Here is a 17,229-nt window from a genome sequence, read left to right on the forward strand (position 1 = left end):
AGTCGAAACCTTGGCCGAAAATTGGAGCTGATTCTGATTTGAAGGAGACCTCTTGTTCCATCTGCTGTTTGGTGAAGAATCGGAATTTGAATCCGATTGATATAATTCCGGGTCTTCTCATCCCTCCCTCATTCCTATTTGCTTCAATTTTTGTATTGAGGTTTTGGATTAAATCCCAAATCTGTGTATGTGATTAGAAGCAGTTTGGAAAATTGGATTTTGTCTAGGTTGAACTCAGTTTGATATCATGGGTATGGGATTTTGTTGGAAGTTGATGAGGTCGAGGAGGGTTTGGAGTGGGGCGGTGGCGGTCGTGCTCTGTATTGGGGATCAGAATTACAGGTGTAGAGAGAAGAGAATGGAGTGTGCTTAGAAGAAAAAAGGAGCCGAGGCGGTTGGAGGAAGGTGTAGGGGAGGATCTGGATTAGGTGGACGATCAGGTCAATGGAGTGGGTAGTGGCGGTGGCCGCCTGCAATGACTTGGATTTGGGCGGCTTTTTGCTGGATCAGATTCAGGTCTTGGGATTGAATTGAAAAAAGAGGAGGAGACCGACATTTTATTGAATTGATGGACTAGTTTTGATCGAATTGAAGAAGGAGGAGGAGGTTCAAAGATAAAATGTCCATTTTACCCTTCTTGAATGGTCAAATGCTGAAAAGTGGGGCCCTATGTCGGCTCCAACTCAGCACGTGACGTCATTTTTGGATCCATATTCAAATTTTGGACTCGGGTGATGTCATTTGAGAGTATAGGGACCATTGAGATTGATTTTCAAAAAGAGGGACCAATCTGATTTTAGCCCCAAAGTTCAGGGGAGTAAACTGAATTTAATCCTTAAAATTACTCCAAAATTTAATATAAACTTGATTTTTGATAAAACCGAAGAAATTCTAAATCAAAATTTAAAAGATTAGTGATAGAAAACATATTCTACCTAATCTTGCCTGAAGTTGTTTAGGATGTTGATGTTAATTACAGAAGAAAAACCATCTACCTGAAACCACTAAGTTGCTTTCGACATGTATGCTTTTGGTAATGTTACAACTTACAATCAGGCCCGACCTTGCCCAAAGGCAGGCTTGGTGACTCCCCAGGGCCTACGAGAAGGAGGGGCGCAATTTTTATTTTTATTTTTTAAGGTTTGTGTGTGTGTGTGTGTAATTATTTATAAATAGCAATATACCATTTAGAGGAATTATATACACACACCCCCACTTTATTAATACACACCCTTGCATTTTTTTTTTCTTTTCATTTTTTCCTTTAATCTTCCTGTTCTACCCATATCCTATTTTTTGGGCAAATGCCAACCCTTAATTCCTACCTCTTGAATCTTGCCCACTTCATGGTTCAACTCCATATTGCAGGAAAAAAAAAAAAAAGGAAGCTTGAAGATAAACAGTCAATACCCAATAGTCATGGCATCAAACCATACAAATCAACTTGAGCTAAATCATCAGTTATTACCTAGATTTGATTTGGGTGATCTACAAAATATTGATATATAGGAGTACCTTGTTCTGATCTCTGAATAGATACTAAAAGTTTGATTAATTCTTCTTGTCTAGAAGGTTGAAGAACAATGATTTATATCATGTTTTTTCTACTATGTAACATTTGAGGAAGCTTAGAATAGAGAAAATGGGGTAAGATCATATATATAACTTTTTTTTTTGTTTGCTTGGTTGTGAAAAGGGGTATAATCCCTTTCAAAAAAAAAAAAAAAGGGGTATAATTAATGGAGATTTTTTAATTTTCAAAAAAGAGGGGTGTGTATTAAGTATTTATGGATGTGTATATTAAACTTCTCTATCATTTATGATCTCTCTTCAAAAAATAATATCATTTATGATCTTTCTAGAGGGGTATTTGGTACTACTTCTCTAATTTTTTTTTTTTTAATTTTAAAATAGAGGATTATGCAATATTAGCACCTTAATAGCGGTATTTGAGCAAGGCGCCTACCCTCCCCGTAAAGGGGAAGGGACCACTACACCTGGAGACCCACCGTTCGTCCCTCTATTTTAATTTATTAAATAGAAAAAGAAAAGAGTACAAGCTGGGAGAGGGCGAGATATAGTCGAAAACCCCTCCCAAAAATAAAATAGAACAACCCAATACAAAATCTTGAGAACTATTAAGGACACCCAAAAATAAGAATCAACAAACAACAATCCTTTGGAGGCCAAACAGCAACACCTAACTAGAAACCAATGAAACAAGTGCTTCTGCGAAGGTGACTTCAATTACTCAAATTCATAGCAAGCAAAGTTTCTTCGTCAACTCCATGTCCCACAAAGTCAAGGTACTGCTTATTTGATTATAGCAATAATAACGTCACCAATATGAGCATATCATCTATGATTTGAATACATGTTAATTCTTGGACCCCGCTGTTATCCGCATACTATATATAAAAAAAAAATTTATTCCAGAATTCCAGACACACCAGCTGCGTCTCTTCTTCTTCTTTGAGAACTGCAAAAAGTAAAGCACCATTATAGCTGAGGCTCTCACTCTCTCCAAAACTTTGAAATCAAACAAATTTTCTCTTTGAATTTGGGGTTTCAATGGGTATTCAATCAGTCAATTCCTTCTCATCATCTATACATCATCTCCCACTCTTTCCCCTCTCTAATTTTATGTTCTTTTATGGTGATCAAAAAAATTCTTTGCCATTCCATCTCTTGAACTGTCACTTAAGGTACTTGTCCACCACACATCATTCCCTTCCCTCTCAGGGTGCTTCTTCTATCCCCTTTTTTGGTGCCCCTTCGGACCAAGAGACACGATCGGATGGTATGGGCCTTACTTGAGTCCATGTAGGCTCAGGTTGAGATCAAAAAAGGTATTAAGTGTTCTTCTATTTTAAAATTGATTAAAATTTTGAATATAAAAGTTATGATTAAATTCAGTTTAGTCCTCTGAACTTTAAGGCTAAAATTAGTTTGGTCCCTCTTTCTGAGAATTAATTTCGTTGGTCCATATTCTCTCAAATGACATCACCCGAGTCCAAAATTTAAATTTGGCTCCAAAAGTGACGTCAGCTGCTGAGTTGGAGCCAACATAGTGTCCAACTTTTCAGTTTTTTCAGCCCACGAGAAGGGCAAAACAGACATTTTCACAATAAAATGATTATAAAAAAAAAAAAAACAAAAAAACAAAAAAGGATGCCTTCGTCTTCTTCCAAACCTCCAATTCCCTTTCCTTCTTCTTCTTCTTCCTCCGAACCCATCAAAAACCAACCATCCTCAAAGAAGTCTTATCAATTCTTGTAACTGTATCACTCAATTTCCACATCTAAACACAACATTGATATCATATTACAAAGAAAAGCAAATGTCACAAAGTGATCACCTGCCTAACAACATAAGGAAGCAGAGATTTTGGTATATATGTAATACTCATGAATCTCCAAACTGGTCTTCTGCCCACTCCGAACTTTCCTAATATAGAAAGTCAAAATCCTCTTCCTCCCTATCACAGCCTTGGACCCCCGAGCTCTGATATCACACTCTTTCGCAGTAATCTTCCAAATCCCTCTCTCGGTGGCCCAGTTGGCCTGGCCCTATTTCTTGCCGGACTTGTAATCCGATCTACTGAAGTAGAATCACTCCTCATCATCCAACCTTATCGGCGAAAATGCTGACACACCCAGTTTACATAATCTCAGTCTCAACAGAACAAAATATTTTGCAAAAAAGAAGAAGCAGAATTGAAGCCAAATGGGGTTCAGTTTCGTTACCAGGCAATGCAAAATTTGGCCACCATCTCATATCGCCCCAACCACTCAAAATAGGACACAAATCCGATCAAAGCCCAAGCTTCTTCACTGCAATGCACTATTATTTGCCTTCATACACGATAACCCTTGTAACCACTACACCAAAATTGGTCTTTTATGGCCCACCATGTGCGCCGTAAAAGCCTATTTACGGCGCACAAAAACACGCTGTAAAATCTCGCGCCGAAAAAGGCATATCACATTCACGACATGCATTTGTGTGCCATAAATGTTCATTGAAGCACGTCGTAAAAGTGTTCCAAGCAATTGTTTGATCTCTAATCTCACATATAGGTGCGCCGTAAATGCTCAACAAAGCGCGCCGTAAAAGACTTTCTGTATAACTCATTTACGGCACACATGGTATGCCATAAAAGAATGCCTATATAGTTATTTACGATGCGTATAGGACGCCGTGAAAGACTCTGCACCCCATTATTGACATTTTTTGTTTGCAGGAAATTTTATATTGCTGCTCATTTGCCAAATATGGCAGTATATTCAATGTAGCTGCTCAACTAACAATAATTCATTTCAAAACCATATGAAAGATATAGATTGTCAAAGATCGAGCAAAGATGAATTAACATATATGATATATCAGATATATATATTCCATCAATTGAAATAGGATGTCTGTACAAACTTGGCTCCATGCCATATGCAACTAAGCTACAAAACAACTGCATTTGCATGTCCCTACAAACTTGAGTTTAAAAGTAACATATTACAGTTCAAAAATATATTGCAGGGTAATCGCAAGCTTTCAAGCACCATTAGCCAACTGCAAAAATGCATGTCCCAATCAATTCGAGCAAGTTACCAACAATAGCAACATAAGGCATTAATCCGCATACACCTCAAAATTTCACAGTACCTACTAGAAACAAGTTGGAGAATATATGTTACACATTGGTTGCATGATTTTCTTCTTCTTTAAACTAGGTTAAATAAGATACTAGCAAAGGATCAAAACAGATTCTAAATCACTAAAAGCATAGTACAATACTGGAAATAAGAAAAAAGATGAGTTCATGTAGTTCCCTAAATCTGTCCAACAATTGGTATTCAAAAGAAATTCCTATCTTCACGAACTACCTGAACTAAAGTTTCTTTTCTGGGTTTGATGTAGCTTGGCCTTCTGGAATATCATCTTCTGCAGGGGTTGAATTTGAACTTCCATTAGAGATTCTAAAAGATTCATTCATTTCTTCCCTGGCTGCAACAACAGCAGCTGCTCTTGCAGCTTTTTTCCTGCTTTTTGGCTCTCTTTCCACCTCGTTTTGAGGTCTCTCCTCCATCCATACTCTATAGGATCAGCAGAATAAGTTCTACGAAGCACAAAAACATTGTGATAAATGTACTAACTTTGAAGGGACTGCTCCAAATCCAGTAACAAACTTTCGCGCTCCATCATAAAAGGCCTTAGGATTGCTAAGACAAAAAAATAATAAAATGTTTATCAGATGGAATTGTGGTTTATATCATCAGAATATAAGGGTTCCTGGTTTAGATATAACCTGCTTTTACAACGTGCCCATTCTGTATCCATTTTGTTTCACCTTCGTTTTCCTTGGGCTACGTTCTAACTTGTATTTAGACAGCAAACATTTTACAATTTAAATACTATAACTGTACTTATCCAGATACTACTAACCATTAGAAGTAATAAAAAACATAAATAAAAACAAAATAACCAACTAAACACAAAGCTTCACATATGCAATTCTTTAATATTTCATTGTTTCAATCATGTGCTTGCCTTAGTTAAAGGAACTTTGAAATCAAATGACAAGGAGGAGGGGGAGAGAGAGAGAGATCTTACTGCTAAATGCATTTCACGAAAAGTAGATCATTTAATACTTCATTGCATACAAAGCTGCTCTACTACCAACTCTAGCTAGTACTGAACTGTCAATGTTGATATCTCCAAGGGTTGAAAAAGTGTAGCTGGATAATATGATAACTATATCAGAAATCATATAAAAATGTAGCAATTATTATAAAATAAAAAATAAAAATATAAAAAAAAGTTCGATAGAAGTAATACAACATAGACGTCTAGAAGGCAACATATAACAAATTTTCAGAAAAATTATAACTCGTGGGATCAAATTTGCAAGCTTTCAATTGTAAAAGTATACTAATAGCTAGGTATCAAGATTCAATTCCTTTTTCACCTAATCCCATTATAGTTAAAAAGGATAGAAATAAAAAAGACAGAGAGTGTAAGAAGTAGAAACTGAACATAACGCATAGCTGATTGAGATTCCAGATATAGCGCATCATTAGACTATCAATTTAATTTATTATACACAATGAAAAGAAACCTACAATCATGGAGTTCTTGCTTAGAGTTTGACCTGCCCAAAATTACCAAGTGAATAGGAATGATCACTATGCTGATCATGAGAAGTACTGTTGAATGACTATGAATATTCCAAATTGGGACCAAGCAACAGATATTGACCACGTACTAATGATTAGTTATCCTAATTGAATCATACATATATATATATATATATATATATATATATGATGTACTCGTTTCCAGTTTGAACCATACACATCCATGATGACAATATTAGATTAAACGTAACAACCTTGACCAAATCATTATTTTGCTAAATGTTTAACAATGTAGCAATTAAAAAAAAAGTGGCTAGAGAGAAGTAATACTGCATAGACGTCTAGAGGACAAACATATTACAAATTTTCAGGGAGAAATATCCAACTCGAGCTAACACCCACACTCCTATAACACTAAGCTAAATTAGATACAATTAGGCACTGCTTTTCAGTGAGAAAAATCCAAATGAAGAAACTTCTACACTAAAATCCCAGAAGAGTTTCACTTTAAGACCAGTAACTTGCTGCTTCAAATCAAGCAAATATTGAAATTTGAAATCCAGTTGGAATCAAATCCCTAGACCACATATATGGAAGCAAAGAAACTCAATTCAATCTCAAATTGTTACCCAAAAGCAGAAATTTAAATTTAAATGTGCAGAGGCCACATCCCAAAGCACCTCAAAGACTACAGAAAGAGCTAACTAACTAGCAACAACCTGCAAGTGAAGCAATTAGCGCTGACCTCTTTAAAAAGTGGAGCAGTAGTCAATACCAGTCTCTACCTCAACTCAAAACCCCTTGACCAAAACCCCTAAGTTGCTCAACAACCATAGTCCTTCATACCCACATCTCAAAAACATCACAGAATACCAACCATCAACACACATCAGAAGAAAGAAGAAAAGGCCCCAGAGTCAATTTGAAAAAGGTTCAAGGTTTCACAAGCATTGCCATCACTTAGCAGATAAAGCAATGCCTAACTTCTACCAGTGAGAAAGCACTTTTTCACAAATGGGTCTTCCCCCATTTTCAAAAAATATATATATATATATATATATATATATATATATCTCTCTCTCTCCCTCCCTCCCTCCCTCCCTCCCTCCCCCCATAATTTTTCAAAGCAAATCCAATTCCAACGACCAAATGAACTCAGAAACTAATTCAATACACTGATCAATCAAACCAAAAGTTTCAGATTTTACAAATCAATCAAACACCTATCTTAGATTACCAAATACCCAGCTATAAATCCAACACTTTAGACACACCCAGTTCAATTTTGATATAAAAACCCAAGCAAATATACCAAAATCTATATGAATCCACAATATCACATGGCCATACCTGAACATATGATTAGAAATCACAATCTAAGACACCCATCTTTGTCCTCGACCAAACACACAACGCCAGGTCGCGAAATCTAACCGGTTGCCCAAGAGAAGAACTCAGGGAAGAGTTCAGATTTTTGCAGCAACTTGAGAACTGGGTGATTAGACGATGTTTGAGATTTTTGCCATTAGGTAAGTGATTAGAAGAGGTTTGAGGCTCTGCGAACTGGGTAAGACTATCTTAGAAGAGAAAACTGAGGAAACTAAGAGCAACTCCAACAGATTCCCTATATTTTAATTTTTCTCTACTTTAGGGAAAAATAAGCCTCTTTTGCTCCAACAGATTCCCTATAACTATCTCTATTTTAAGGAAAGTGAGGAGAGAGAAAACCAAATTCCCTATATTTACAGCAAACTCCAAAATTTTAAAGAAGAATATGGAGATTTTATAGATTACTGTAAACTAGGGAATCTGTTGGAGTTGGAGAAGAAAAATAGGCTAAAGGTTTGACTTTTGCTTCTCTATAATACAAAAATTATAGGGAAGCTGTTGGAGTTGCTCTAAGAAAATTTTGGGAAAGTCGCGAAATGAGGAAAGAGAAAATTGAGAGGGAAGTCTGAATTTTTAGGGAAAATTTAGTGCCTTAAGAATCCTTTTTTACGGCATGCTTCTTGTGCGAGCCGTAAATAACTTTCTTGATAGTTATTTTTACGGCATGCTCAATATGTGTGCCGTAAAAGTATAATACAATTATGGCGTGCACCTTCTGCGGGCCGTAAAAGACTAATTGATAAGGACAGTGAGGCGCACCTGTAAAGCACGCTGTAAAAGACTAAATGAGAAAGGTTATTTACAGCAGGCAAAATATGCACGCCGTAAAAGAGTAAAAATTATGACGCGTAATAATGCACGCCGTAAATGCCTGGAATTCTTGTAGTGAACTTCCGCCGTCGATTCTGATGACCGGCAAGGTGAAGATGTCGGGTCAAATCGAGGCCTTCATGATGTCAGATCTGATCGAGGCTTTCATGACTTAGGTAAGGCCACAGTTTGGGCTTGATCGAAGGCCATGTCTCCTTCGACGAATTGGACTGAGACTAAGGGATCGAAGACGAATTGGACTAGTAATTTCATAATTTCGCTAGGGATTGACAGACCCATTGAGTGTGGGAGGAGGATTGGGCGGGGGAGAGGCAATTAGGGTTGCAGAAGGCGTGGAGGGAGCATGATTGGCAAAGTGAAATGGGGGCGGTTTGGGGTTTAGGGGTTTTGAAGCAGTGGAGAACGAATTGGCCGCCTTTGAGCTCTATCGAGGTGGGGGGGAGGGGAGTGAGAAGAAGAGAGAGAAAATATAGACAAAAAATTTTGAAAAAGAGAAAAAAATTAGAAATGTCTATTTTGCCCTTCTTATGGGACCATATGTCGGCTCCAACTCAGCAGCTGACGTCACTTTTGAAGCCAAATTTAAATTTTGGACTCGGGTAATGTCATTTGAGAGAATATGGACCAATAAAATTAATTCTTAAAAAGAGGGATCAAACTGATTTTAGTCCTAAAGTTCAAGGGACTAAACTGAATTTAATCCTAACAGTGATGTTGCTTGTTTTTTGTGGGACTTGTTGAATTCTAACAACTTGTTATTTGGCTGGTTTTCAATTTTCAAATTAACTTTGTGCAATTGAAAATTGAAGTTACATGTCTAATCACTGGAAGTTGGGCACACACAAAAAAAAAATTCGCCCTGAATCATAAACCTCGGGCCGGCCTGCTTACAATCAAAATGGGACCAGAAATTGGAATAGTTGACTTGAATTCTCCAGCTGAACCATAGTCTAGAAATGGAGTGCCCGTATTAAGCTTATCTTTTAGGATAACCTTGATTAAGGGGTTAAGGTAATCTTTGAAAGCTAATTGAATCACTAAATCCGTCTACTTCTGTAGTTCTATGTTCGATCTATCCACCTGGTGTTGTTTTAAGCATTGTCTATGATTAATAATTAACTACTTTTATGCCTGGTCGAAAAAAGATGATTATCCCCATGGAAGTTGATTATCCTAATGGATTACGCCACTAAAACAAGTTTGGACCCATTCTTCTACTTCATTACCCAGTTCCTGAAGGCAGGACCTTTAAAGGAATACAAGAGGAGTGCTGTGCAGCTGTTACTGATTTGTGCAACATCCCAGATAGTACGTACACTTGTTGCAGTGGCTATACAAAGGTAATTAAGTTCCTAACCATGCATGGGATTGTAATACCGTTTTGTCTCCTAAAATGGAGATCTTTATTCATTCATTGTCTGTCTTAATAATCATTAAGTTATCTCATTGTAGTTTGCAAGGGATTATATTCTTGAGATGGGATCTTTCTGCTCAAACACTCAATTTTGCCAAGGTAATTAAGGACCTCAATTAGTCAAGTAATATTAATAATGAGAACGCGAAAGAACAAATTCACCCTGTTATCACTTCTCAGGCACATTGAAATGAATTCATCTTACAAAAATGTCTAGTAACACTTTTTTTCTTGCATGACATTGATTTTTTTATCATCCGTCCTTCCTGTTTGGCTTAGCCATATTTGAAAGGCAAAATACAAGCTTGACGTTTGATCATAATCACCAGATTATCATGAATATGGCTACAGGGAGCTGAAATGTCGGTATAATTAACATGAACACGCACACATTTTGATAGTAACGAATTTTCCGGCAGGTGGTATCTATCAAGGGAGATACATTTATTCCTACAAGCCTGGCAACTAGTGTATCCTCGGGACTATTGTGGATGGTAAGAGGTGTCTCTAACTTGGGTGATCTTGAAAGCCCCTCTTTGGCTCGTGTCAGGGTTATCTCTGACTTTAAGGAAACCAGTCCTCATGTTGTTCGGCAAGGGCCGACTGTTTTAGAAGATGATGAGATCCCTCGGGGCAAGAAATTGCTGGAAAAATTGCAGGGAATTAGAGTATCCATTGACGAAAAGGTTTTCTCGACAGCAGCTGAGGCTTTGAAAACATCCATGAGAAAAGGGACTTTAGAAAGAGAGGCAGAAATGATAAGAAAACAGTGAAGGGATTCCAGCAACGGCAAAGGGACTACTCGGAACTCTTTGTAATCCTCTTAGCTCATGTAACCCTAGTGTCATTTTTATTTGTTTTCCTCACATCTTTGTACCAAAATGCTTGCATTACCTTGTATTAGTTTAAGAGCTGTGCCTTTGGAAGTTGCTATGAATTTGACTAAGCACCAATTGCAGCCATGTTGTATGCAATATATTGCTTTTTCAGTACAATCCCTGTTTCATTTTTAGCAGAAATTGTGGTTGAAATAAGCATACTTTTGATTACAAATGAATATCATCAATTGATTTGATGCAGTTAGTTGAATTATGTCCTAGTAATAGATAACAGATTCTACCTAACCTTGCCAGAAGTTGTTCAGGATATTGATGTTTATTACAGAAGAAAAACAATCTACCTGAGACCATCAAGTTGCTTTCGACATGTATGCTTTTTGTAATGTTACAATCAACATGGAACACATAAATTGGATTAGTTGACTCGAATTCTCCAGCTCAACCATAGTCTAGAAATGGAGTACTTTGCAGAGGAAGTAGATTAGGGTTGATTAGAATTAAGCTTATCTTCTAGGATAACCTTGATTAGGAGTTGAGGTTACCTTCGAAAAGCTCATTGAATCACTAAACAGACAGAGAAATCCGTCAGGGAATTGTCTACTTCTATGTTGTTTCCAGCTGGTGTTGTTTTAAGCATCGTTAATCTTTATGATTATCATTCGACCCCCTAAACATCAATTAACTGCTTTAATGCTTGGTCAAAAAAAGATGATTATCCCAATGGAAGCTGATTATCCTAATGAATTACGCCACTAAAACCAGTTTGGAGCCATACTTCTACTTCATTGCCCTGTCTTTTATCTCCTCCCACATGGCAATGGGAAATCATTGGAGTAAAGTAGTAAACTAATGGAAAAGCCTGCTCACCTAACAGACAGTTTTTAAGGAATTATGAGGAACAAGTGAATCTGACGGCTGAAAATAAATGCACAGTTTTTACTTATTTCTGCTTTTATATTTAATACATGTGGTTGAGATGTATTTGTCCCTCACAATCTCTTAAAAGTTAAAACTGTCTTTTAGGTGAGCAAATCTGAACTAATGGAAGTTACTAAAAAGGGATTAACTAATCATGTCATTTTTCCTTTTGTTGTTATTGTGAATAATAAATTATTTGTGGAGAATATTTGTGATATCACTCTTGCAGATAATATTATAAATAACATGTTATTATTATGTATTGACGAGCAAACATGACAAAATAAGATAAGCGAAATTACAAATTTGAGTTAACACTGGTGAAATTGTCACGTTAAGAAATTTATGAGCCGAATAAAAAATTCAACAAGAAGTACATAAGGTTCTAATTTTTTAGATATATTTAATAAGCTTTTTATAACAGTTAGTTCCAACTAGTTAGTTTAATGAACCGAAATATCTCCAGCCTTTTGAGTTTATTTCATCTTAAGTATTTGAACTTTTAAGACCGCCTGTGACTTTTATTCTTATTGAAATTGTATGAAGATAGAGCCAGCAAGTAATTATTATAAAGTTCTTAATTGCTATATGAAATGTTATATTTAGAGCAATAAAATCACTCGAATTATGATACGTGATAATGAAATGTCTAAATCAATCTACTTTGTGCCAACCATTACGGTGGATGAATTATGATCATGTCTATCATATGAACCAAATTTTCAATGCCTTGAAGAATTGAGTATAGATCAAGAGCTAGGTAGCTAGTAGTAGTAGTGCCTCAGTCAATAAACCAATTATTATGCATCTAAAAAATTTGAAGAAGAAAAAATAATTGCACTGACAACATCATCATCTTGTTTGCTTGAAATCATGTAATTGAAAATTAGCACCATGAAAAGGACGGTCACCTTGTTTGGTAGCGAGACAGTGGGGGTCATTTTATCATTTAACCCTATCGAGCACAACTTGACAAGTAGTTCGTCATCTATTCCCAGATTGGAACGTGCGGCGCGTGAGGTGTACATACTGATGTGGAGCCTCTATCGAGTTGAGAGCGACGGAGGAAGTAATGGATGGATTTTGACATTTTGTCAACGAAAATCTAGTTTGAGTGTGAAACTAAACAATCTCTTATTATTGGATGATAAAATCGCTTTCTGTTTTGCTTTGTTTGGTTTGTGAAAGTGAAATTTTAAGAAACGAAGTCCTAATCATTTTTGTTCGGTATAGTTAGTAGTATAAGTCTTCTCTTTTATAAGTCAGAGGTTCTAATTATCAATTCATGGATGACAAGTTTTTATAATTTTAATTGCGGTGTAATAATAATATTAAATCAATTATTGAGACAAAAATGTTGTCAGTGTTTAGTAATGTTAAAGATAAAGATTATTTCTCCATGATATCATTTACAAAGTGAGGCCTTGTTCTTGCCACATCACTACTTAAATGAGTTATTTGACACTGTTAGGTAGAGGTATGAAATTCTTAACAAAATCAATCACAAGGTATGAAAACGCCAAAACTTGATACTCGGATGGAAAATAAAAATGACCCTAAAATTCAGGGATCTTTTATAATTAATCATTTATTTCATCCATTAGTTGATTGGAGGATACGCTCAAGTTAAAATTCTGGTAGAAAAAATATTGTTTTTAAAATAAATTTTGAGTCGGTGGATGATGTTCACGAGATTAGTACTATCATGCACATAAAGGGGAAGGGACCAATAACAAATTGTCAAATTTTATGAAACTGCGAAAGATAAAGTAAATAAAAATGAAATATAAGAGCCTGAGTTTCAAATAACAAGAAGCAAACAGGTAGGGTAATACCAACTTAGTAGCGAGCCATAATATTTTACATGGAGAGAAGATCTAAAGCAGCATTATGATTGTATGCCAATCAAAATGTGTTAGAAAAGAAGGTAGGAAACTATAGGGGATAAAGAACCTTTGCTTTTGGGGCAATGATCCAAGCATAAAGATAAAACACCTAATGATTTTGCTTCCCAGTTATTTCTCATACTATGATCACTAATCTTTATCTCCTTTAGTTGTTAGAACACGCACCTTATAGTGCGAGTCTCCCTCATGGGGTTGCTTGCAAAGTACTAACTGTCAGGCTCGCAATTGACCACAACCCGGAAAAAACTGGGCCTGAGAGAAGTTGGGTCTGGTGTTACAAAGCGAAAGGGGACTGGTGGTCCGGGAATAGGGCCCACGGCCTGCACCTGGTGGAGTGAAAAGAGGCGGGTCCCAGCAGTCTAACGTAACTTAACGGCACGGAGTTGGGGAAAATCCGCTGCACCTCATAGATGTCAGGGCCGTAACTGTTAAGGAATCAAAGATATTTCCAACCGCTACTTTCAGTGGGCCCTCCCCGCACCATTTGCCTCTCGTGTTCTGGACCCCAATCCGATCACTTATTCGAGCCATGAAACAAGCGCGTCCTATTATCCCCCTAATCGGGAAAGACCCTGAAATTTAATTTCCTTACTATTTTGTCACATCTTCTTAATTAATTTTATATTTGTATTATAATTCAATAATCGAAACCATTTTCATAAGAATTATCTAAAATAAAAATATATCAACCTTGTCTGTAACATTGGGGGGCTTATGACTACGGCGGATTATGTCATGACTTGTTAACCTAGACTGAAACATGGGGGACTTTTGGTTAGGCCTCGTTATGTCATGACCTGAATGAAGTTAGACGAATATGGTGTCTTCATCTCTCTACTCACTCCACCAATATTTGATGTTAGTGAGACTAGAACATGTGACCACTAAAATGTTGGTCAGAGTAGACGAGCTAACCAACATGGTTTGATCGGCTCACAACCAACTTAATGACTAATTCATTTTCGACTTGAGTAAGTTTATCTTGATGGATGTGGTCATCAACACTACTAAATATATTAGGGCTGGGCGCGGTGCGGTTCGGGTCCGTTTGGACCTGAAACCGCAACCACACCGCATTATTCGGTAGGTCCATTTTACAAACCGCAACTGCATTTATATTGTTTGGACTGCATTTTCGGTTGCACCGTTTTATCGGTCCGGTACGGTTCGGTTTGCACCCAAAACCGCATATTAAAACATGTAACCAATACCTGGAAATTTAAAAACCTGTAGACTTGAAAAAATAAGTGGTGCGAAAGAGAGGTAAAATTGAAAGGCTAATACAAAGCATTTCCCAAAGTTCAAATTAACCAAATGCCGAATCTAAGAATGGTACTGGAACATCACTTTGAACAACTGCAGCACTCGGACTCGGGGTGGGGGTCGTCCCTATGCTAGAGTCTGCAGTTCCAGCTGGTGTAGAAGCCGGGGTTGCGGAAATCCCTTCCATAATCTACAAGTAGCCATGAAAAAAAATGAAACTCAATCAACAACAAATTTGGGCAATTACAGTTCACACAAGCAGTTTAAAAGTTAAAACAGTTGAGTAATTACTAATTAACCAGCTAACTTGAGAAAGCACAGAACAAATTGGTGGTGTCCTGCAAATTGCAGAGACTAATTTTAGATATGTAACAGAAAAAATTGAAACTCAATCAACAACAAAGCTGCAGTTCAGTACTAAAAATAAGAAAGCAACAAAGTAGCAAACTAGTTGAACACAAAGAAAGCCCCAAATGCAGTTCAGAGAATGTCGTCCCCTATTCTTAATTTCTTATCCAGAGCATGAATTCGTCATCACACTCCCATAGTCTCAGACTCTCATCAAGCTGAAAAACAAGGACTGAAAAACCAAGGACTGAATTCGTCATCACACTCCCATAATTAAACACAAAGACTGAAAAACCAAAACAAAAAAAAAAAATCGAGGGAGACAGAGAAGAGAAGGGAACTCGATCCTTACCGGTGATTGGCTTCACCCAGTGAGAAGCACCGACAGCTGCTGTCGTGTGAACTCGAAGAAGCTTGCACCAAGCTGCTATTGTGTGAGAGATGAGAGAAACTGGGAGCTGCTGTCGTGTGAGAGATGAGGGAAACTGGGAGCTGCCGTCGTGTGAGAGATGAGAGAAACTGGGAGCGGCCGAGAGATGGAGATGGAGAGAGAAGAGAACAAAGCAAAAACGCAAAAATGAAGGAAGCGGCTGAGAGATGGAGAGAGAAGAGAACGCACAAAGCTAGGGTTAGTACCAAATAATATAAACTATTTGCATCAAAATAATTATATAAATATATATCGGTTCGGTTCGGTAAATGCAGGCGGTTCGAAGTCGTAAACCGCACCCGCACCGCATGTAAGCGGTTCGGTGCGGTTCTCTTCAAAAACGACGTCGTTTTGAACCGGTTCGGTAACCGAACCGGATTTTCCGGTGCGGTTCGGTCGGTAACCGCTTCTCTGCTAGTTTCTGCCCAGTCCTAAAATATATGCACGCATTTGGTGATCAAACCATGCCTTTGCCATACATATTTAAAACATGAAGATACATAAGTTTTTTTTTTTTAAAAAAAAGTAAATAAATTTCAGCATTTTACTCTAAATTTACCTAAATGAGAGACATTTGCATAATACCATTTGATCTAGTGGCATAAATTTTCTCTTTATAAGTTGGAGATCGTGAGTTCGACTCACAATAGACATATACTATTTAATTCCACACCTTTACAATAGACATATATCATTTGATCTAGTTATTGTATATAAGTTGTTTATTTCAAAAAAAGAAAAGAAAAAAAAAAAGACATATACTATTTAATTCCACGCCTTACCATTATCTTATGATTTACGTTCTGAAGAAGAAAATTTACCACGTTCAATTTCTCTTCTCTTGTGGTCAATAAGAAGATTTACCTTGGCATAAAATTCGTTTGACCAACTTGTAAATCGAGGTTGCAAGGACAGGCAATGGGCAGGTGGCCTTTATAATACTTGTTTTATTTTAGGGCAGCTTCTGTACTTGGGAACCAAAGCTCAAATCACGAAAATGCTGACAATATTTAGTACTGAAAGTTGCACGCGGGGTTAGGCAAAATTAGGTATTTTAAGACTCTTAACCCAAACTCCCACAATTTGATAAAACAAAACCTATACTTGCTATCGCAACTCGCAAGCTTTGTCTATAATTGCTAGGCTTCTACAGACCGACATCATAACCCTAATCACATTTTAATATTGCTATCTAAGCCTCCATGAAATTGATTATCGTTACTTAAACTTAAATGATAAACATCGATAATATAGTGTCTGGAATGTAAAATTACGTTTTGAAAACGCAATAAATAATAACTCTAAAGTTCATAATAGTAGAAAATGTCTTTGCAAATTCTATATTGATACTAACACATAGCTACAAACTCATATTCCAAAACTTTTCAGAGTCGATTCGAGAATCGAATAGTCAAATACTCCAAAACGCAGCACAGGGTCTCGTTAACACAACCGAAGTTGATTAATTAAGAGACTAATTAAGCACTAGACTAGCACCAATAATTTCAAGTACAATACATGAACGAATAAAAAAACCGAAATGAGAAACGTAGAATGAGCTCATTATATTCCTATGAGTGCGTGCGTTTATTTCTGTTCTATAATTCATAACCACCACAGTCACAGTGACAGAGACTACGAGTTTCACACAAAGTCCAAGCAAGCCCCGACAAAATGAGCTTCCCTCACTCATAGAAAGACAAAATTTAATCTTGGTTAGATAGAGAAAATCTTAATTAAGAAAGCTTCACTTAAT

The 17,229-nt window shown here is 36.9% G+C and overlaps 1 protein-coding gene and 2 long non-coding RNA genes across 5 annotated transcripts; 1 reads left to right on the plus strand and 2 right to left on the minus strand.

Moving 5' to 3' along the window:
- Positions 1–4,427: 4,427 nt before the first annotated feature.
- Positions 4,428–7,734, minus strand: LOC112172442. 3 transcript variants are annotated; one of them, XR_002925300.2, is made up of 5 exons: positions 7,485–7,734; positions 5,611–5,735; positions 5,306–5,370; positions 4,884–5,219; positions 4,428–4,662 (listed from the first exon to the last, which is right to left on the minus strand). It is a non-coding gene; the product is annotated as an uncharacterized LOC112172442 (long non-coding RNA). The 3 variants fall into 3 exon arrangements; XR_002925299.2 differs by having other exon boundaries at positions 5,306–5,374; XR_005801899.1 differs by having other exon boundaries at positions 4,442–4,569; positions 5,306–5,374.
- Positions 7,735–9,425: 1,691 nt separating this feature from the next.
- On the plus strand, positions 9,426–10,780 carry LOC112172439. Its single transcript, XM_024309784.2, has 3 exons — positions 9,426–9,694; positions 9,807–9,867; positions 10,188–10,780. Exons 1-3 carry the CDS (start codon positions 9,531–9,533, stop codon positions 10,539–10,541), a joined length of 579 nt encoding a protein of 192 aa, XP_024165552.1. The 5' UTR covers positions 9,426–9,530; the 3' UTR covers positions 10,542–10,780.
- Positions 10,781–14,455: 3,675 nt separating this feature from the next.
- LOC121050162 lies at positions 14,456–15,904 on the minus strand. Its single transcript, XR_005802183.1, has 3 exons — positions 15,396–15,904; positions 14,780–14,885; positions 14,456–14,659 (listed from the first exon to the last, which is right to left on the minus strand). It is a non-coding gene; the product is annotated as an uncharacterized LOC121050162 (long non-coding RNA).
- Positions 15,905–17,229: the final 1,325 nt, after the last annotated feature.

The sequence above is a fragment of the Rosa chinensis genome, chromosome 6, assembly GCF_002994745.2.
Source record: "Rosa chinensis cultivar Old Blush chromosome 6, RchiOBHm-V2, whole genome shotgun sequence".
Taxonomy (NCBI): Eukaryota; Viridiplantae; Streptophyta; class Magnoliopsida; order Rosales; family Rosaceae; genus Rosa; species Rosa chinensis.